Genomic DNA, 22434 nt, shown 5'->3' on the forward strand with positions numbered 1-22434 from the left:
GGAAAACGCGGCATGGATGTTTTCCAGCGTTTTGAAGGCAAGCTTTATAACGCTAATAAAAGTGCATAAAAAGCATATAAACGCAGTAGGAACGTTTACATGAGTTTTTAAAAACATCCGTGTAGATCAAGCATTAACTACATGTTAATTTAGGATTGATCATTTTTACACGTTGTGTATTTTTATTTAATTTCTTTTACTATAATACACAATAGCCATCATCGCTGATTTTTTTTTTATGTATTAATTTCAAAGAAAAGAATATGCAAAACATGCGCTGTAAAACAGGTTTATTATGCAAAACAACAGAAGCCATCAAACACAGGGTTCTGCGGGCTGAGTGCGGCCTTTATTCCTCTCAGGTAACATCAGGTCGCTGCCACTCGATTCTCCCGCCTGCTTCTTCTGTCCGAGTCACGTGCCGGCGTGACGTCACTGCCGAGGCCGATCACATGACCGTGATGTCATGAAGTGTCCTTTAAGCCCCTGGAATCCAGGTTGGAGTGTGCTGGTGGCTATAGGCGGCGGGATGGGCAGCTGCTGACGGGCGCGCTCACCGCTTCTTTTATTTACATTTTTGTTTTAGTTTGCGGTTTTGTTTTCTTTGTGTTAGTTCTCCGGTGGTATGCGGGAGAGAGGAGTACCGGAGAGGGGGCTGTGTGCGGCTCCATGGGGCTGGCTCACTGACTGACAATAGAGCCCTGCCATTGCTCACACACCGCCTGCGTCACTCGGGCTGACGAGAGACCACCGGGGGAGGCCCCGAGCTGCCTCGTTGCGGCCTTGCATCTCGCCCGGACCACAGCTGGGGGGAGATGTGGCTGTGACCCGGCGGAGAAGATGGGAATGCTGAGCCCGTCCGGAGGGAGGAGAAGAAGCTGCCCGTCCACAGCACCGAGCTTACATCAGTGCCAGCCCCGGGCACTGCCAGCAGGGGCCCCACAGGGCCACAACGCTCCGTCTGAGAAGAGACCCGACTGACTGAGTGACTTCCCCCTCACAGGGGCCGCTCCTCATTGTTTACCTCCCAGGATTATCCCCACATAGCAGGGGCAGCAATCCTCCATTCATTCATTGTTTACTTCCAGCATTATCACTCCAGGCCCAGACTGGCAATCTGGCATGTCTGGTGATTGCCAAAACAGCTGAAACTATTTACTGTGCTTAGAATAAATCAGATTTTATTTTAATAAAAATATTCACTGTACCCTATCGGTCCCACACAGGTACTGAGCCAATATATAAACATTGGCAGATTTGCTGCCCGTGCATCCTATGCCAGGCTTGCTCTTTTATTCCCTGTCTGTCCCTTCCTCCAGTACATCCTAATCTTCCCACCCCCCTGCTGAGCTTACTCCTCTGTCTGACCCCTCCAGGATCAGCCATCCTCTGCTCCATCAGCCTCCTGTCTTATTGCAATGCATGACTCTGTTTATATCTTCATTTTTGGAAAGAAAACTGTTGGTAGAAATGGGAGATGCGTTTTGACTGGGATTTTGTATCTCTAGTTCTTTTCTCAATTCCCCCATTCTTTGACACATAGTCATTTTTTTGATGTGTGTATATATAAATATATAGATAGGTGTTTTGTTTTTTTGTGATTCTTGCTGAGTTGCCCCCCCGAGGCAGTGTTCAATGGAAGTATGTTACCAGTTGCCGGTGCTGCCCCTGGACAGGCCGGTACCCAAGCATGTCCTCAGCCGCAGAGGTGCCATCAGCTTCAGTTCCAGCTCTGCATTGTTCGGATGCCCCAACCCAAGGCAGCTTTCCCAGGTAAGAGGCTTACAGGAAATCTTTGTTACGTATTTTACCTTCAGCATCCAAAGTCATTTTTTTTCCTTTGTTTTGGGTAGAGTTAGGAATAGAATTACCATGTCCGTGTATTTGTGTTCCATCTATTGTCACCAGGAGATCTCTCCAAAGTGAGGATTATGTTTGTTGTGGATCTTTATCACTACGTGTGTCTCCATTTGATTCCCCAAATCTAATTCTTCTGACAATTTTAGATTTACCATCACTTGTGTGCCAATTCGTAAAGCAGTGAATCTGACATTTACTGATAAATTCTAGGTCCATGTGCTTCAATAGCAGTAAATGATTCTACATTCTTGATGTTACATTCTTCTTTGGAGACAAAGGTTACCAGGTTAGATCTGTTACATCTCAGAGGGACACCAATAAATATCTGAATGCGGCTCCTACTCACAAGTTAAACAAGGACAAGTTTTGGCTGAGGATAATAATGTAAACTCCTTTGTTTACAATTCCTTGGTCTCTTGTCAAAAAGAACATCTATGTAGTTTTTTTATTTATGTATGAAGTTGGGTACTTCACATATACTGTATACATTTTGTGGGTACCCATTTATCTTCCAATGAGGGTTGATCCGAAAGAGGTAAGTACAATATTGGTATAGATTTTGTTATTCATCAATATTATTATTATTATACAGTATTTATGAAGCGCCAACATATTACGCAGCGCTGTACAAACTCCATAGTCATGTGACTAGCTGTCCCTCAGAGGGGCGCACAATCTAATGTCCCTACCATAGTCATATGGCACTAATACAGTCCATTTTGGGGGGAAAGCCAATTACTCTAACTGCAATCAATATATAATTTATTAATATATTAGATCGATGCTTTGGTTGTTGCTACAAATATTGTTTTGATTCGGAAACCCTTTCCCATCCGGTAGTTTATCTAGAAAAGTGTGCACATCTTTTAGGGCTCTATTTATAAAGCAGGGAATCTGACATTCCCTTGTGGGAATCAGTTACTCCTTTTGAAACACATGGACCTGGAAGATGCCCATGAGGGAATGTTTGAGAGAATGTCTGATTGTCTGTTTTATAAAGAGAGCCCAGTGTTGGATCTGACCTGTGGTGCCAATTTGCACATACAGGTCCATGCCTATTGCGGACACTTTTACTGTATTGGTGTTGGAAATTTGTAAGCACTCCTGGTAATTTTTGGCAATTTATCTTGTGTGTATGGTGACTTTTATGTTTGAAGTGGGAACAGTACTAAGGAGAACCTAAGGCTACGTACACACGTGCAATAATTGTCGTTGGAAACAAACGATTAATGACCGATCGTTCGATAATTATTAACAAAAAAAGTGTACAATGACGCTGGAAGCGACCGACCGCCCTGACGGATCCGTTCAGTGATCGTTGAATACATGTCACTTCCTGCATCTTTCAAACAATCGTGTCTAGTGTGTGTACATTATTGGTGGATTATTTTTGAATGATTGTATCGTTACAGCATGTACAGAGTCGTGCACTATACGATCGTTCAAAATAATCCTGAATAATATTTGATCTGTCGTTAGTCGTTCGTTTTCCAACAACAATTATTGCATGTGTGTACCTAGCCTTAGTCTCTAATGTCTTAGTGTGTGTCAAAGCTGGGTGTCTTTAGAATTAAGGTCATCAGTTTAATTTAGGTATGGCAACTAAAGTCTTTTTTTAACTGACATTGGAAAAATCTGAAAATGATCTGTCATTAGTCATTTTGTTTTCTAACGACAATTGTTGCACATGTGTGCCTAAAGCTGCGTACACACGGCAAATTTTTCTCGCCCGATAATCGGTATCGGCCAATTATCGGGCGAAAATCTGCCGTGTGTACAGTCGGTCGTCGTCCATCGTCCGACGATCGTCCTGGCGGATCCATGGACGATGGACGACGACCGATCCTAATGAAAGGGAAGGGGAGAGCGCGCAGCAGGGTGCCGCTCCGTCGCTCTCCCCCTCCCCTCTCCATAGAGCATGAACGGTGCTGTATGTACAGCATCGTTCATGCATCGTGCAGTCTTTTCTTGTTGGAAAGGATCGTGAAAGATCCTTTCCAACGAGAAAAATTGCAGGTGTGTACGCAGCTTTAGATAAGGAACAGATTTTGTCTCCCTGAGATAAGCTCTGGAATAGGCAAATAATGTATGCTAAAGCTGCATACACACTTGCAATTTTTGTCGTTGGAAAGGATCTTTCACGATCCTTTCCAACGACAAGGGGCTGCGAGATGCATGAACGATGCTGTACATACAGCACCGTTCATGCTCTATGGAGAGGGGAGGGGGGAGAGCGACGGAGCGGCACCCTGCTGCGCGCTCTCCCCTTCCCTTTCATTACGATCGGCTGTCGTCCATCGTCCGTGGATCCGGCAGGTCGGTCGTCCGGACGATGGACGACACCGACTGTACACACGGAAGATTTTCGCCCGATAATTGGCCAATGCCGATTATCGGGCGATAAAAATCTGCCGTGTGTATGTAGCTTTAGTCTTGCTAGGGAAACCCAACAATTCCGGCTACCCTTGCATGTGCCAGAATGAATGAACTCCTGGGCATCCCAGCATGACCACTGAAGATCATCTGTAGCAGAATAGAAGAAAGATGGCAGAGCTCCATGCTGGAACACAGATATATGGGTCACACAAATTTAGTTTCACTTAAACCTCCCTGGTGGTATTCCCGAGTGTGGCTTAGGGTTCATTTTCAGTACCAAAAGCGCTAATCCCCAGCCACACTCGGTGTGGAATTTTAAATGGAATTGGGAAACTTACCTGGTCCCCATGTGCCCGGGGCGTTCTCCAGTGATGCCCGCCCGCCATCTGTGTCACCTGGCGATGCCTGCCTGGCATCTGCGTCCCCCGGCGTGGGACGTGTGGACGTGAAGCTGGGGGACGGGACCAAGTGGGAAATAAGTATTTTTAAGTGTACCACTTTGACATTTAAAAATACTTATAATCATTCCACCAGGGAGGTGAAAATGCTCACCTTCGTAGTATGCCCCATTTTTCCATCGCCTTTGTATTATGCTGTAACTGTCCAGTGTCTCTGTATTGCGACCCCACTACTTTTCAGTAACTGTCAAAAATCAGCTGGGTGGTTACTGATAAGAACACTGGAGGCATGTGTATTCCTGCTTGATTCCTGGTTATCTTCTTTCCTTGTGTAGGGTGACCAGTCTTATATTTGCTCCCTCTTGTAGTTTTCTGCAGCAGCCTGTACTAGGTGGACCAGTTTGGTCCCTCCCAGGACTTTGTTCCCTGCACAGGTTTTGTGCTTTTTATGATAGTCACTGGGTTTGCAAAGATTTTGGTATCTTGTGGCTGTTGATAAATGTATTTAAACAAAATTGGTGTCCAGAGTTTAGTAATTAGGTAAAAAAAAGCTTTTTAATAACCTAAAAAAACTACCACCAAGTCCCTCATGGCCGTGCTCCACTGCATCCTGGATTACGCCACATTTTTTGCTATAGGCCAAATTTTACAGCTGTCAATTCTACTGCATAATCCACGTTATGTTGCATATGCCACACCGCTGCTGGTCCCTTGCTTTTTCTGCACATTTCGAGGGAAAAATGCATCTCAAGGCAGGGAAATGAAAGGTTTTTGTTCTGCACATGCATTAAAATAAGTGACTGATTGGGAAAGTTTGTTGTGAAGCTCCCTGTGAATGTGGCAGGAACATGGACTTGTCATTAGAAGACTCAAAATATGAACTGACTGAAAACATCATTCTTTCTCTTTAAACTTCTGTTTGTTCTCCTTGTTTGCATGGTGGCAATTAGCTGGGTTTGCCTGTATGAAAGAGAATATTGCACCTGTGCTCAAAAATACAGACTAACAAATATTTAGAATTAAGGTGTGGGTCAGATGGCACATCTCCAGACTTTGGGTAGTATAATACTGGAAATTGTTATTAAAGGGAAAATATAACTGCTGCCTTTTTGTAGCCCATCAGAATGTATATTTCAAAAACCACTTGAATCTGCTAATTTAAAAAGTATCATCCGTATGTTTACTTTCCTGCAACAGCCTTTACCTAAAGGTGTCCAAAAACAATTATTTGTGATAATTGGGCTGTTTCTGACTTCCTGGGGGTGACAAAGGTTAGGAATTTGGAGAAATACCTTTACTTCTGGTTATAAAGATCAAGTGGCACTCTTTCTTTTCTGTGACAACAGTTGAGTTTGGCTACAAGGACACCATGCACTGATATGTGCTGGGAATGTAGAAGTCAAGTGAACCTGTTGCTCTCCACTGCGTGTGTAAAGCAAGTATTACCATTGAAGCCCTTCCCTGAGAAGTATAAACCCCCTCCCACCTACCTGTAAGCCATCTTGCATGTTTTTTCCCACTTTTTGAAGCAAGATATACATTTATGTTCACCATCAAGGCCCCTTGAGCCACTTTATTTTGGGTCCTGGGTTTTACTAGTCCAGTGCTGCAGATGAGCTTGATGGTTGTGTTGGCATCACATGCAGATTCTTATTAATCCTAAAATGACTTTACAGCTGGACAGCCAACTAGAAGTGTCCACTTGGAAAAATCCCCACTTCTTGTAAACGGAGGAAAGACCAGAAACTTGAGTGTCATGCAATCATGGCTGTAGATAAATAAAAGGGCATTTAGGTAGTGTTTTTGTTATAAAAAGTATCACCGTATGCACTTGGGAATATAGTTATAATTATACTTACCAGCAGCCCATAAAATGGGTGACTACCTCCTTAATGACAATATGTAAAACATGGGTGTTATTTTTAAAAATCATGCCCATTTGATAAATTCAAGTGCAAAAAATCAAAACAACATATCATAATTGAATAGAATGCAACTGCCTTTTAAGGAAATGGTGAAGACACTGAGGAGCTGTCACCTGTTGTCAGAGGATCTCTGTTACTGCTGAGAGAACTCTTTTTACTGATTTTTATTTGGATTTTAAATTATAAGTAATACAGAACAAATTACACTACCTGTGTGTTGGAGCCAAGAGTCTGAAAAGGATTGCCAGAGCTTTCTGATCTGTAACTTGAAAGTGCTTTTGACAAGAAGTGTAAAACTTTGATCTTGGAGGTCTGGTGAGTGCCGAAGTGTGATCCCCCTGAGGTGTGGTGATAGGGTTAGAGAGTGTTCACTCCATTGCCTAAAGGGACTATTGCATTCTAATGGACGATTATATGTTTTGATTTAATCATTTTTTTTGCGCGAATGTATACTTTGCATAATAATTAGAATAATGACGCCTATGTGTTAAAGTGTTTATGTCAGCACTTAAATCAGGATGGAGGTTTGTATTTGAGATGTGCTTTATAGGGAAGCTAGAATGGTGTTTTGGATGTATTTATATTTCAAACATTGATTGTAAGGTTTGTGTATATGAGAAGTATGCAAGGAAAACCTGCATCACCTGTACTTCCTGTATTTTCCTATTGGAGCAAACGGGCCAAATTCCATAAACTTAAAACATGAATCGCAGCATTTTTTTTGTAAGTATTATATGTATTGTGTATTGACAACTGTTGCTTCAGAAGTTTTGAACACTGGCTTTGTATGTATATCGGAGACCTTTATATGTTGCAGTGCTGCTATGTAAATAAACTTTGTCTATTCGGATCTTTTTATTACACTCCAATGGTAAATATTAGCAGCAGTTCACACAGAAGTACAGCTGCCCTTTTAAAAGCACAGATTCGCATATGCACACAACTGTTTGTATGTGGAAGCACTTTGGTGGATTTTTTTTTCTTTAAAAAGAAACTTTGCATAAAAAGAAAAAAAAAATCCTGTCCAACTGTTTCTCATGCAATCTGGCCTTAAAATGAGCATATGCTTTACTTACACAGGACATGGCAACATTTTCTCTTTGATGATGGCAGCAGCAAGACATAACTGCCTTTCCTTTGCTCTCACCCTACCACAATATTGACTACTGGTGGTCAACACTTTCTTGATACTGACTGCTCCTACAACCAGATGTTTCCTTTCAAAACAACACGGCATATTTTCCTTTGGGTATCAACTCTGCAGGTATGGCCTACAGCATGGAAGATTTTAGCCAAGCATCAGAACAAGCATATCTTATGTCGGTGTATTTCATGGCTCAAACTAAGCCCTAAAAAGAACCACATCATACAACTATACTAGTAAAGAAACTGAGACCTTGGTGTGAAAATCTTATCGTGGTTACTATTGATTTTCTACTCTAAAAAAAAAAACAGTGTACTGCTGCCAATAACTTTAGCAATGTAACATAAAAAAGTTCTTCACAAAAACGAGGGCTAAAAATATAGTTCACTACAACAAAACATTGAAAAAATTTACTTTTTATGATGTCTCAACAACCTGGCAATCTAAAAAAAAACAAAACCTGCCTAAAAAAAACAAAACCATAGTCGGAATAGGCTGAATGTTCCAACTAAGCATATCGGGTAGATGTTGGTGGGAGCTCCTGTCATCCAGTGCTGGATTGATATACATGCAATATTTTCAATCCTGCAAAGGTAAGCTTTGGTTGAAAGAAAAAAAAAAATTTGTAATTGTATAATTTTTTTTGCCATTGTATAATTTTTAATTTTTACGTTGTTTTATTTTTTTTTCCGGGACTGCTTTAATCCTCTGGGAATAGGGTAAAGGTGTACTATGTACCCACTGTACTTACTTGCAGATTGATGGACAGAAGTCTGTGGACCCCCTTAATAAAAGGGTCTATCAAATTCCAAATGTCTCCAGATCCTCATAACACAGAGGTAATGTTGTAATGGCAAGTGCAGACAGTGGTCTGGTTTAAGCAAAAAGGTAGGGGGACTACACATTTTTTGTGTGAAATGGCTTCTTGGAGCCTAAAGCTACGTACACACTTCCAATTATTATCGTTGGTAGACGAACGATCCTGCAGGATATCTTTGAACGATCGTATAGCACCGATCCTGTACATACAGATAACAACACGATCGTTCAATGATATTGTACACACGATAGATGCGATCGTTTGAACGATACAGGAAGTGACGTGCACCAGAGGAAGTGAATACTGTGTACGAACGATCGGGTCAAACGAATGACATTCAGCACACTGTTCCTTTGTCCCTCTGTGCAATATGCCCTTCAAAGTGTTCTCAAGGAAGAAGAAAGCAGCTCTTGCTTTGATATGTCTGCTTAGTGCTGAAGAGGAAGACGTTGAGAAGAAGCGGCGAATGTGGTGTAAGGATTGGTTGTTGGACCGAGACAACATTTCACATGAGAATCTGCTACGGGAACTGCGCCACTCATTCCCAGATGACTACAAGAATTATCTTCGTATGTCAGATGTCTGTTTCCAGCAATTACTTTCTGCAGATACAAGATACCTTCATGAGGAAGTCCATTACACCTGAGCAGAGGTTGATCACCACCCTGAGATACCTTGCCACTGGAAGATCTCTGCAGGACATGAAGTTCTCCACTGGGATCTCACCGCAAGCAATGGGTCATATCATCCCCGAGACATGTGCAGCAATTATCGACTGGTTGAAAGATGAGTGCATGAAGGTAGAGGGCCCCATACAATCATTAAAACAAAATTACACATTTGCTTCATAACCAAAAGATACATTTTATTTAACAAAGTGCATGTAATAAAGTGCCAATTAAAAAGTATAAATAACCATTGAAACAAATCATAACTATTTTAACAATATTAACAACAATATAAAACCAATTAACATTTGTGACACACCCCCACTATAAATCAGTGAAATGGAGGCTTTCATTGCCAAAACTGTACTGGTTTGGAGTACTGGAGGAAGGGTAGTGATGATACTCATATTGGTGGCGTGGAGTTTGTACGGGTGAAGGGTGAGGCTGCGGGTATGGATAGGGGTAAGAATAGGTAGGGTTTTGTGGGTTTAGTTGGTTCATCATCCCTTTGTTCACCAAATCTGTCATGATAATCTCCACAGCACCTGCTTGTTCTGGGCTCATCTGCTGCAGTTTTGACACAATATAGAATCCAAAGCCATCCAAGTGATCCTCTTTTTCATTTATTATGGACATGGCTTTCTTGAAAGCTTCCTTTTTTTTTCCAGCTCCTGATGTTTTCTTTTCTGACCCCTTTTTGGGTTGGAACTTATCGGAGTGGATGTTGTGGCAGCAGGTGAGCTCTCTGCAGGTTCACTACAAGAGGAAGTCTGCAAGAAAAATAAATAGAACATATAAACAGAACATATTATTATGCATATAAAATCCTTCCTATGTTCTCCTTTCAGTTTCCTAATACACCAGAGGAATGGTTGGCCATCGCTTCAGAATTTCAAGATTTATGGAACTTCCCAAATTGTGGTGGAGCAATTGGTGGGAAGCATAGCATGTAAGAATTACCCCACCGGCAGACAGTGGATCGTAATATTATAACTATAAGGGGTTTTTCAGCATCGTGCTCATGGCAATAGTGAATGCCCGTTATGAATTTGTTTTAGTGGACATAGGAAGAAATGGGCGCATGTCTGATGGAGGGGTTTTGGATGCTACGCCATTTCACAGGAAGCTGATCAACAAGCAACTGCACCTACCTAGAAACAGCCAAACTGTGGAGGGACTGAACTTTGTGTTTGTTGCAGATGAAGCATTTGCTTTACATGAAAACCTGTTAAAACCCTATCCTCAACAAAAACTTATACAAACAGAAAAAATAATTACCAGTTATCTCGTGCTAGGAGGGTGGTTGAGAATGCGTTCGGTATACTAGCAAATCGCTTTCGAATATTCCATACTGCTATCAATCTCCGCATGGACAAAATTGACAAGGTAGTTTATGCTTGCTGCTTGCTACATAATTTTCTACGCCGCAATAATTGCAGTGCATCATTTGGTCCTCTAATGGAGCAAGATTCTACTACAGCCGCACCGGGTGAAAGCAGTAATCAATTCACTGGTCTAGTGGATCTACAGGTTGCAGTACCTCAGAATGCTTCTGTGTTGGCTTAAAGAAAACCAAAGCAAGTACTTGGAGTACAACACTACTACTACTACAACACTACTGGAGCAGTAGAATGGTAGGATCGCATGACATAGTCTGTACACCACAATGTTTGTAGGACTGCAATAAAAATCTGTACTATATATTTTATACTTTACTATATTTAGCTGTGCCTGTGTTTTTATAAATTTAATAATAAAAATATTTTTAAATAACTTACCTGGTCTGGTGTCTTGAATATCTCCGGAGTCTCATTAAGGCTTTCCCCAGCATCCCTGTGTGTACCTTCCCCGGCATCCTTGTCCGCTTCTTCCAGGCTGCACACCGATGGCCCACCGATGGCGCTGGAACAGGATGAAGAACTCCACTGGAACAAACAGGATGAAGTACTGCGCTGGAACCAATAGCTATATATTTATATTTTTATATATATATATATATATATATATATATATATATATATATATATATATATACACACACACACACACACTCATACACACAATACAGCCTGTATCGAACGTTCGTTCATCGCGCATGCTCGGAACATGCACGATCACTGAACAACCGTACACACGATAGATGGTGAACGATGGTCGTCCAATCGGATCAGCCGCTCGTTCATTTCCAACGACTATCCTCGTTTGTCGGCGTCGTTGGTCACTTTTTTTAAATACGATTTTTGGTCAATCGGTCGTTCGTCGTTCATTTACAACAATAATAATTGGACGTTTGTACGCAGCTTAAGTGTGAACATGATACACCACAGAGCATTAAACACTATTGTTTGTACCTAGCCTTTTCTTTCTGAGCTTCCAAGTTCAAAGTATTTTGCATGAACTGTTTGGCTGTTCTATAGATAAGTCAGTCATCAAAATACCTTTCTTATCCCAAAAAAACATGGCAATGACCTTTTCCTTTTGACTTTGGGGTCTTGAATTTCTTCAGGCCTGGAAAACCGCTGGAGTACACCCACTGCAACGGCTTGTTTGGTCTCCAGATCATAATGACATCTGGTCATCAATAGCGATGTCATTCTAAAAAAAATATTACTAAATTGCTGGAAATGCTGCCAAATCAGCTTGCTGAAGTGATTTCTCTTCAACATTCAAACATGTCAGCACCCACTTAGCTGACCGTTATCCAGGAAATGCATTGAGTATGCTGAAACTAAGGTCTCAGCAATTCATTTTAGCTGAGCTTTTTCAGAATGGGCTTGTAAAAGTGATCACCATATTCAGGAGCTTACAGTGTTAAAAGCTTGTTTTTAAAAGGTATCTATTGTCGATTGATTACAAAAATCAATGAGTGGCATTGTATCTTAACTCCGTGCTGTGGTGCCAAGAAGACATGCCTTGTTTATATAAAGCGGCTGGAAAGACACTGCAAATTATCACACTGTACTGAATGTTGTAGAGAGACCATAGGCCGGGATTGCCATAGAGGAGGGGCTGTTAAAAAGTAACAATGTATTGAATGAAAAAACATTATGCAGTTTGCTACTATAAAGCTTGAAGATTTCAGTCCATGACTTTTTACTTTAAGAAAACAAAAAATCGGTGCAGCCTAGGCCATCATTGCTGACTGGTATTAAATTAATATTAATAAACAGGATTTATATAGCGCCAGCATATTACGCAGAGTTGTTAATTAAATAGTGGACAGTGACAGGAGGAGGAAAGGACCCTGCCCCAAAGACCTTACCATCTAGGAGACTGTTACATGCTGATAGTTTGAAAACTTGCACAGGTCTTTCTTTACTGTCATTCAGATCTCTCATATCGTACTTCACTGAAGTAGGTACATCAGAAAAAATGTAATGAGGTACCTGGTATATATGTCTGGTGCACACAAGACTAGTGAAATGTGCATACTGTTTTTTAGATCAAAACGTGTCAGGCAGTTGGACCGAAAGATGCATGAGCGAGTGTTGTACGTACATTGCTGTTCTGCTCTATGAAGAGGGAAGTGGGGACAACTAGCAGGCGGCACCCTGCTGCACTCTTTCCCCTTCACTTGTATTGCAGTCCTTAGTTGTTCATGCATCTGCCAGGACAGATCCATGAACGATGTCGGGCGAGCGCTGTACACACGTCAGATTCTGGTTCAATACTAGCCTGAAGTGATAACACTGGGCAACGCATTTTTTGTTGAGTTAGATCTTACATTTGTTTTTTTTACTAATTTTTGGCTGGTGAATCCAGAAATGACCCCAGTTTTTGCTATCACGTCCAGTTTTTATAATACAGGGTACCTTCCATCTTTGTAAAAAAACATACAAATTTTACATACAATGAAAAAAAATAATAAAATCACTTGAATGTACTGTTTATTTCAATTTCTTTTGTTCATTTTGTTTACGCTTATAGCTTTTCCTGGAGTGTTTAGTGTTAGGACAATCCCGCCGGATGCTCCAGCAATAGTCAGCCATCATATGTACATCCCATCTACCCTGATACCTTCCTTCCATGACCTTCACATCTTGGTGGAATCGTTCACCTTGCTCATCACTGACTGCACCAAGGTTTTCCGGGAAGTTAGAAGAATGGCTATGCAGATAATGCACCTTGATGCTCATGCATTTTGTAGCTCTCCCAAGAGTTTCTAGACAATTTCTGTGTAAATATTTGCTTGTGTGCTTCTGTGCTTTAGGGCAGATCTTGGAGGCCAATTCCTTTCCACCCAGTGCCTGTCACAAGCTCTGCTGTCCCACATGCACAGATAACAGGGATACTTGGTGTATCCGCATTGCTAACTAAAAGGAAGCATACCATTTTAAGGTCAACACAGATGACCCAATTGTGTTGGTGATATTGGAACAACTCAATGACTCTATATGTCTGCATATTCTTCACAAAGAGAAACTGAATGTCCACTTGGGGCTGACCCAAATTTATTGCCATTGTGAAGGAGGACACACTTTAAGCTCTGTTTTGAGCTATCAATGAATAATCGCCATTCAGTTGAGTTATAGAATTGGAATTCCCAATTCCTTTAATAAACCAGGTATGTTATGCCAATACACAAAGCCACTGTCAGTTCTGAAGAACTGCAATTTCTCTGGTTCCAAAGTATACCTTTTGTTCCTTTTTCACGTAAGCTTTTCTCACGCAGTCTTGATGCAACCTTCTTGGATAGTCCCAAATCACTCAACTCATGCTGATCGAATCCCTTAGGAACAGAGTCCTCTTCAATTCAAACTCTTCATCATTGTCGTCACCTAGTTCATCACCATAATCATGTTTTTCAAGAGAGGCTAGTGTAACGAAAACCTGCACTGGGATTTCATCTGAATGAGCCACTGGGCGTATAGCCGATGGTAGACTAAGGTACATTATGTTACATTTTTTTTTTTCTTGTTATATCCTGACGTTTTCACTATACAAAAGTAACAGTCACTAAAATGAGGCCTTATGAGGGGCCCAAGACTTATCTTGATCACCAAGTTCAACTTAGAAATATGCCAAATAGGCTTGCTCTACAAATGTGCTGATGTTCGCCCTTTGACTGGGAATAGTGACACTGCCACAGATATAACAAAATAAATCAGGGTTGTTTAGGCACTTAAGAGGGTAAACGGCAGAGCCAGACATGACCTGAAAGAAAGGAAATACGTGTGTAAGTAGAAAAATAAATTTTGCTTTATCACTACGTAGTGCAGCGCACAACCTCTGACCACACTGTTTTGCGTGTAAATGAATAGCCTATACAAATCCACGCTACAGTAATCACATTAATATAAGTGGTAGAAAAAACCTGACGTGATAGAAGAAAACTAACCACTTTGAGAATCTGCATACCTACTTTAGTGTAATAGAGCTTAAAAATTGAAGTCAACAAAAAATTTGTTTAAAATTGTTCCCTAGTGTAATCTGACAAGAATCATCTGACGTTTGTACATAGTCTAAGGTCATTTAAGTACATAAAAATAAGGTAGGTGTTAAGTGAAATGTTTTGTATATGTGGGTTTTTTTTTCTTTCAGTGCATATGAACAGTTTCAATCCAGAGTGCATGCTATTCCTGCATTTATTTTCCATGCAATTTTAATATTAACACTATTCTTTGAAAGGGGGAGGTAGCTTTTGTAAAAAGAAAAATTGTAAAGCAAGTGCATCATTGTGGAGGAGTATGGTGTTCTATGATTTTTTTTTTTCCTTTTGCGTAAATGCCTATTTTAATATCCCTTTTTGTATTGTAAATGAAAACCAGCAAGTGTAAGCTAGCATAATGTTGGCAGAGCTAAAGGCACACTGTGATAAACACTGCATCCCCCATCCTGTTTCCACATGTGCTATTTTGTGTCTTTGTTCCTCTGTATGACTGGGCTGATGCAGTTTATGTCATCTGTGCACGTCAGGAATTCCAAGGTTTTAGTTCATCAGAATTTAATCTGCAATGCACAGCACAGTACAGAACAACATATTTGTGAACTGTGACATTTAGGTCACTGTGAAACTACAAGTGCTAACATGCTCTACCAATGTACCAATGTGCTGTATTACCATGTGTGTAAAAAAAAAAAAAAAAAAAAAAAAAAACACAAACCTAGAGAACACTCATATATTTTTCCAGTTTTTCCAACAAGGAGAGGTTCTGTTGGCTGGCTTAGGCCCAACAAGGCTGCATTTGTCATGAGGACAGGGAGGGTTTAACTAAATTATTGAAATAAAAAATCTACTATTAAAGAAAAACAATATTTACATTTGGAACAATATGGGTTTTCCAGTGCAAGGACAGCTGTAAAGGAGTAGGAATTTGTATACAAACTGTAAAGACAGGTAAACAAAACTGGTGAGGGGGTTTAAAGTCACTCAGTCAAAGGCATTCTATAAAGCAGATGGTTTAAAGAGCATTACCTCCTGTAGGATTTCATGTTTTAGGCAGTCTCTGTGGATTTTACAGAATGGGGGATTCTCCTCTCCTCCAAGGACTCCACACTTTCTTTGAAGATGTTTGATTCTGCAGAAAGAGCAGAACATAATTCTTTGGTGGTATAAATTCCTCCTACACAAAGTAGGGTAGGCCCAGGTTATGTAGATTGATGAGAATAGGATTTGATTGTGTGTTCTGTGTGGGGAACCCCTGCTTTTTCTTTATATTTCATCTTTATTTGTTTTCCCAGTGTTTTCCCTTAAGATGTCTGGGGTTTCATCAATGTATATACTAAGGGGGTAAATGGAACATATTAAACCTAAAGAGAACACCTTTTATATATTGTTATATGGTAGCATTTTTTTGTGTAATTCTCTTAGGTTTACGGTGTTTTGAGTTTTAGAAAATATTTGCAAAGATGGATATAATCTAGTTCTATGTAACTGCACGACAACATCGGGAACAATGTACAAATGTGGTAAAAGCACTGCCTGCAGATGCTGAACATTTACACCAACCTTTATAACATGAAGGAACTCCTTGAAAAACTTTTAGGAAGTCTTCAGGGAATATCTTAATATTTTATACAGCTCACAGTATATTAACATGATAGTAATTTGAAGAATGCTTTTTACATTACTGGGTAGTGTGAAGAACGTCCCCCTTACAGATAGCCAAAAGAATCATTGGTGTCACCTAAACTGACCTGAGAAGAATTGCTAAAGAACCCCTAGCAACTTCTGAAGGAACATAATTGTTTCAGAGCACAAAGGAAGGTACTTTTCTGTGCTGCTTAATGCTTTATTGTTAGAGTTTTGAACTTAGAATGAGCCATTTGTCAGAAATAAGGAAGCTAATTTGTTTTTAAAGGTACAGGCTCTGGGCTGTCATTCTGATTACTGCTTGGCGAAGCATGTGCTTATTAGGTACTTGCTACTTTTGATCCTTTTCATTGATGAATGAAGAAGTAAATGAGGGATACAAATAATGGCTATGGTGTTGATCATTCATAAAGAAAAAAAAAAGTCTGTAATGGCAGCTTTTGTGTTTCTAGTCAGACAGGTTTAGCCTAAACTTTTACACATGCTGCTATTCACAGGTCATCCCCATTGCAAACGGTCTCCGGATGTCAAGCCACCTTTTGCTGGAACTCATTACACAGGGAAATTTTGTTCATTCATTGGTAGTTCCCTTTTTATTAATCAGTACTTGTGTGCTCCTTTGCATTCCTATTTTATTATTGCTTCAGAACGTAAGCTTTTGTTTTTAGGAATCTTGACCAAACATGTAACATGGAAACCAATATCCTCCATTTTTTTTTGGGACAAATTATTGATTTAAAAACCTTGGCTGTCATGTTTCCTTCACATGCAAAAGTAAAGGTCAACACAATCTGAATTTTAGAGTAACTACTCTAGAATCTGTGCTCTCCCTCCCCAATCATGTCCCCTCTTCCTTCATTACTGATTTGTCATACCTTGTTCTGTACTGTGTCTCTGTGTGAGAGCTACTTCTTGTTCAAGGTAGGGAGAACAGGGAGCAGCATAGCAATGACCCCACAAAACTATATTTTAGACCAGCAGTCGAGGCAGAAGAGCTTGACATCTTGTGCTGCAGGTATATATATATATGGGATAAAAGTGTACTTAAACTCTAACATCAGGCTTAATATTCGATATTTATTCTCGCTTGCACTAGAATGCTGGTCTCCTTTGGTATACAAAAAAAATAAAAATGTAACATCTATAATATGTATGGAAGTGACCGTCTTGTGGCAGTATTGACCTTGCCATCCCCTCCTGACTTCTTCTCCACCCACACTCCTTCCACAATGCTAAGGCTCCATGCCTAAGCTCACCAACCAACCAAGAAGGTAGTGTGTTGTCTTTTTTTTACTGGTTGGTAACTTCATTATATTTGATAGCATTGCCATAGATTTTTCATATAGCACCCAGGGGCAGTTTGCTGCCTGCATAAACCTGATTTGGTGCTACTTCAAACACTTTTGCAAGCCTTTTTGCAAGCATTTTCATGTATTTTTACACCTGAAGAAGGTCTGGAATTTGGGGGGGGGGGGGGCAAAAAGTCTGCTGCTGGGATGCCATTCTGCAGATGGGCTATTCTGAGATCAGCTGTTCTGTTCACCTGCAGCCTCTGCCTGCAGTGACGGTGCCGATGGTACTAATGAGTGACAAGCATTAGAGCATGCAATGTCTCTTTGTCAAATAACAAGGGCTGTGAAGACATGCTCAATTTTCGTCACTGAAAGATCATTTCCAGCAACAAGACTGACAGATGAACACTGCTTTTGCAGTTGTTCATGGATCTGTTTGGACAGATCCATGAACGGTGTCGGGCATCTTCTGTACACGTCAGATTCTCGCCCGATAAGCCATGACGTGTGCACATCCTAACCCTGTGGCTTTTTGTTTCTGCTTAACTATGTGGTGTATCGTTCGGCGCTGCACACAGATCTAGCTGTCAGCGATAATGTAACTCCTGCCCATGCATAACATCATCCAATTTATGAACAGGATCGCCCTCTCCACGGGAGTTTGCTATGAAGATGGCGACCTGTCATTGTAGGGCGACAGCACAAAGGAGGTTTGTGCCATAATCACCAAGTATTCTGTGCATACTTACTGATTATGGCAAAAGCTTACCACCCACCAACAAGTTTAGTTCTGCTTTAAGCAAAGAGTTCTAGGCATCTTCAGATACAAGTAACTGCACTGTTCTTTTCAGGAGGAATTCAAGGCAAAGGGTACATTTATGGTGCTTCCTAGACACCATTTATCTATACATTATCAACACTATTATTTTTTTATATAGCAGATATTCACTTATATAGAATCCTACTAAAAAAAACCAAAAAAAAAAACATGTACAGCCTTTACACGAGTGAACAGGTAAGGAGAAGTGTGAATAAATGCTTAGAAGAAATTATCTTTAGACGTTTGGGATGGAAAGTAATTCCAATGGAAGATGTCCCTCTTCTAGTGACAACTGTAAAATATTGGATTTTTCTTCATTTTCTGTTTGACACTATGTTCACCAGGGCAGATAAAGAGTGTTAAACTTCCATCCATATATATATATTTTTTTATTTGGGCAGTTTATTATCCTGTAAGATCTAGATCCCGCTTTGCACCTAATTTACTTTTTTTTCTGTCTTTCTATGACTATGCTACCTGGCTTCTTTTAACTGGAGTTCAAGGTAAGTACAAACTTGACTGTTTTTATCCATGCATGTACAGTAGCCTATACTAATTTAGAATTTCGTGTTTTGATGGCCAATCTGTGCAAGTGCAGCAAAGGTTAGGTTAGAGGAAGTGGAAAAAAAAGGATAATGGTATTAACCTTTAAATTGTTCAGAAACTTTATTGAGTACACATGGACTGTGTTATAAATAAAATAGTGTAAAATAAAAATTTACATCAAATTTTGTATTTTATCAGGTACAGCTTTAAAGGCCCCAAGTCTTTTTTTTTTCTTTTGCAGTACTTATCTGCTCCTCTGTGCTGAGGTAGCAGCCATGTATTAAAGTAGTCCATGTGATGGATAGCAGGAGCTTGGTATTTTGGTAGGCATCTGTGGAGGGGAGGGTGAATAATTTGGATCAGGGTAAAGAAAGAGAAATGGGGTGTGGATAAATTCAGGGTGTATAAAAATGCATTTATCTTTACCCAAATGTATAAAGCCTTGAAAAATCTTGTGCTAAGAATAACATTAAAGTGGGATACTCCAAACTTTTCCATAGGCAATGCTTCAAAACATTTGACAGGTCAACATTTCAGAGTTGATCATGATGGCCGTTGACCTGCTGCTCTTACCGCACAGTGCGCCATAATACTCAATGTGTAGTGTAGTTATTTTCCTACATGTGTGGTTCATAGGTGTACGTAGGTGGAGATTTCATTTTTTTTTTATTTAACTTCTCTTTTCTGCTTTATTTAAATTCATATCACATGGTGGAGGGGGCAGCTATAACATGCAGGTGACAGGGTTTCCCAGAAAATTGTTTCAGCTGAGTTGGGGGGAAGACTGTAGTCGGGTGGGCAAATAGTGGGCAGGCAAGATGTGAAAAATGTATTAAAAGTATATTATAGTTCTCGCCAGCACTGCTTCACTCTAGGCTGTTATTTCTCCACTCCATACAAAGCCCACCTTGAGCGGGGGCCACTGAACTGAGCTGGGTGGTGCGCCCAGCTAAATAGGACTGGGGAGAACACAGGGTTTTTCAAGAAAAACATCATAGTCTGGTCCTTTGCATGGACCATGCTTTACTAAAGACTAGATGCTGCCATAAAAATGGGCCACCCAATGGAAAAATAGGGCTGAAATCTGTGTACTTATAGCAACAGAACTTGACTGCGATGCTTACTTGCACAGACAAACTACAATTTGTCCTTTTTAAATTGTAAACCGATTTTGGAGAGTGAGTGCTACCGGTATGTCTCATGTATTTTATGTATTTATTTATTTGTAGGCAAGATAGTTCTTAGCTGGTTAACAAATAGACCAGCTGTTTTCATAATATAACAAAACCTTCTGCGGCTTATCCTATGATGTTGAAAGTAATGTTTAAATCCTCTGGTGCTTCAGTCCATTAGCTGCTTTAATACACTCAAGGGTAGACAACATATTGAACTGTTTTGTTTTCTGCTTTTCTGTGTTCTTCAATTTTCTGTCCCATTTTAGTTTTATCTTGGCATCACTTAAAAAGCCTCGAAAGTAATGGATTAAAATAAAAAGGAAATTGGGTTTTAAGAAAGCACTGTTGGCCCTGTACAGCGTACCTCAGTGGTTGTGTAAGCTGTGGTTACATTGCCGAATAAGTGCTCTTTCTATAGTTGGACCTTGTTGTAACATGTTATGGTGTGAAAAATTACATGTTTTGTTTTTTTAGCATCTGTAAAGCAACATATAGCCCATTAAAGTCCATTACAACACATATTCCAATATTTTGTCAAAAGTCTTTGAATTGCATCACACTGGGTCTGTGTATTGCCTTCAAAATGTACAGGGTATGTTGCTAGCTGGTTATGATGGGACACTTGCCCATGCACATGATCTTTTGTGGATGATTGTTGTCCAGCTGTGTGACATGTGAAGTGTGTAACAAACACTTTTTAATAACTGCATGAGTCTCCAACCACTATGATCAGTGAAACTCTTTTTGCAATAGACAAGCAATGGTGTTCCAGGACATGTGACAAGGTAACAGTATAAACACGTATTTATTTTCTAATAGCTTTTGATGGGCAAAAAAATGAAATAAAAAATATCTTGTTTTATACTTAAGTATATATGGAAAAAATTTACCTGTGCAGAAGGTTGTCCCTCTCACCTCCTAAATTGGTAAATGCTTATTTGGCTAGGCGGGAAAGAAAGCTATTGAAGTGCTTGGCTTATTAACTTTTGTAGGCTTCCTCTCCTCTGTGCTACTAGTCCCCTGTTGCCTTTTTACTTAACTGTGTATTTAGTTGCTGCTCCATGCAGAGAGCGTCCTGTTTGAGGTTAGACTCTGGGATCCCAGTCCAGCAAAGGCTAGAGTACCCACCGTGCAGCCCATGTAGGACCTAAACTCCTTCAAAGTATACAAGAATGAGAAAAGCTCATCCTTATTACAGAAGTGTCAGTCTACCTGTCAAATGAGCACATAACTCATTTGACAGGTAGGAATTGCCTGGGTAAGGACTGAGCCTAGTAGTCTGTTCTGAAGGAGACATTTGAATATTCGGTTGAGTACCTGCAGATCAACTTGTTGGCAAGAATGGGGCATATGCTTCCTTCCTTTTGTGCATGTTCCATACGGCTAAATTTTTTTTAATACACAAAGCAATTTGGAGTTCATATAAAATTAGTAGTTCTTTACATATGTTTCCCCCACACTATTGGAAGCATGGTACAAGCTTTATCCAGTTATATTTAAATTGTATGGTTATTGTAAAAGCCTTGAAATCTGAAGTTGCCTTTTTTGCTGTTGTAGACATCCCCAGATTTAGCTCTAATAACATGCAGATACATACAGCCCATCTTATTGTGTGCAAGTGTGGCACCTATGTCTAGTTCATTGATGGTGGTTCTGACTTTCCTTGCATGGTATCATGCAATGTGTGTGTGTGTTTTTGTTTTTGTGAGCAGTTTTTGTGTCTGTTACCATTTTTTTTAAGAGATAAAATCTTGAAAGTGCCTCTTTAAGTCTAAGTTTTTCTTGCATATTGGGACAAAAAAAAAATTGGCCCTTAGCAGTCCCGAATTATGCAAATACAACCTCATATGAATGATAAAGCATGACATTTCATTTGTTCCTGCCCTTCAATCTGGGAGAGGTTATAAGGCCATTTCAAAATAATTTAAGGTCCATCATTCTACAGTGAGAACGATTTACAAGTGGAAAACACTGAAGACAGATGTCAACCTTCCCAGGGGTGTATGTCCTAGCAAATTCACCCCCAAGTCAGATCTACATCTCTGACTTTACAGGCCCCAGTTAAATGTTAATGTTCATGACAGTACTATTAGGAAAAGGCTGGACAAGTATGGCTTGTTTTGTAGTGTTGCCAGGAGAAAGCTCTTTCTTTCCAGAAAGGTGGACATAAAAGCACAGCTTAGGTGTGCAAGGTTGGACAAACCACAAGACTTCTGGAACAATGTTTTCTGGATAGACAAGACCTGTTTGGCTTTAGTTTTAGGTTTCAATTAAATATTCTTCTAAAAAGCACTAGTTTCTTGTCTGACCTGATGGTTTGTATTTTGAGTCTTTAACTTGGCACAAACCTTCAAAAAGCTATCTGTTTAATACTTTC

The 22434-nt window shown here is 40.1% G+C and overlaps 1 protein-coding gene across 2 annotated transcripts in view; it reads left to right on the forward strand.

Moving 5' to 3' along the window:
• The first annotated feature begins 452 nt into the window (after positions 1 to 452).
• Positions 453 to 22434, forward strand: part of PDE7A (phosphodiesterase 7A) — a 51728-nt gene continuing 29746 nt past the window's right edge. The window contains exon 1 of one of the 2 annotated variants that reach the window (XM_072411108.1): positions 453 to 1773. In XM_072411108.1, coding sequence (XP_072267209.1) covers positions 1636 to 1773 — 138 coding nt within the window. In that variant the 5' untranslated portion in view covers positions 453 to 1635. Of the gene's footprint in view, positions 1774 to 17738; positions 18840 to 22434 lie in introns of those variants that run through there. The other variant, XM_072411111.1, reaches the window with a different exon arrangement.

The sequence above is a fragment of the Pyxicephalus adspersus genome, chromosome 5 (assembly GCF_032062135.1).
Source record: "Pyxicephalus adspersus chromosome 5, UCB_Pads_2.0, whole genome shotgun sequence".
In the NCBI taxonomy this organism is placed as follows: Eukaryota; Metazoa; Chordata; class Amphibia; order Anura; family Pyxicephalidae; genus Pyxicephalus; species Pyxicephalus adspersus.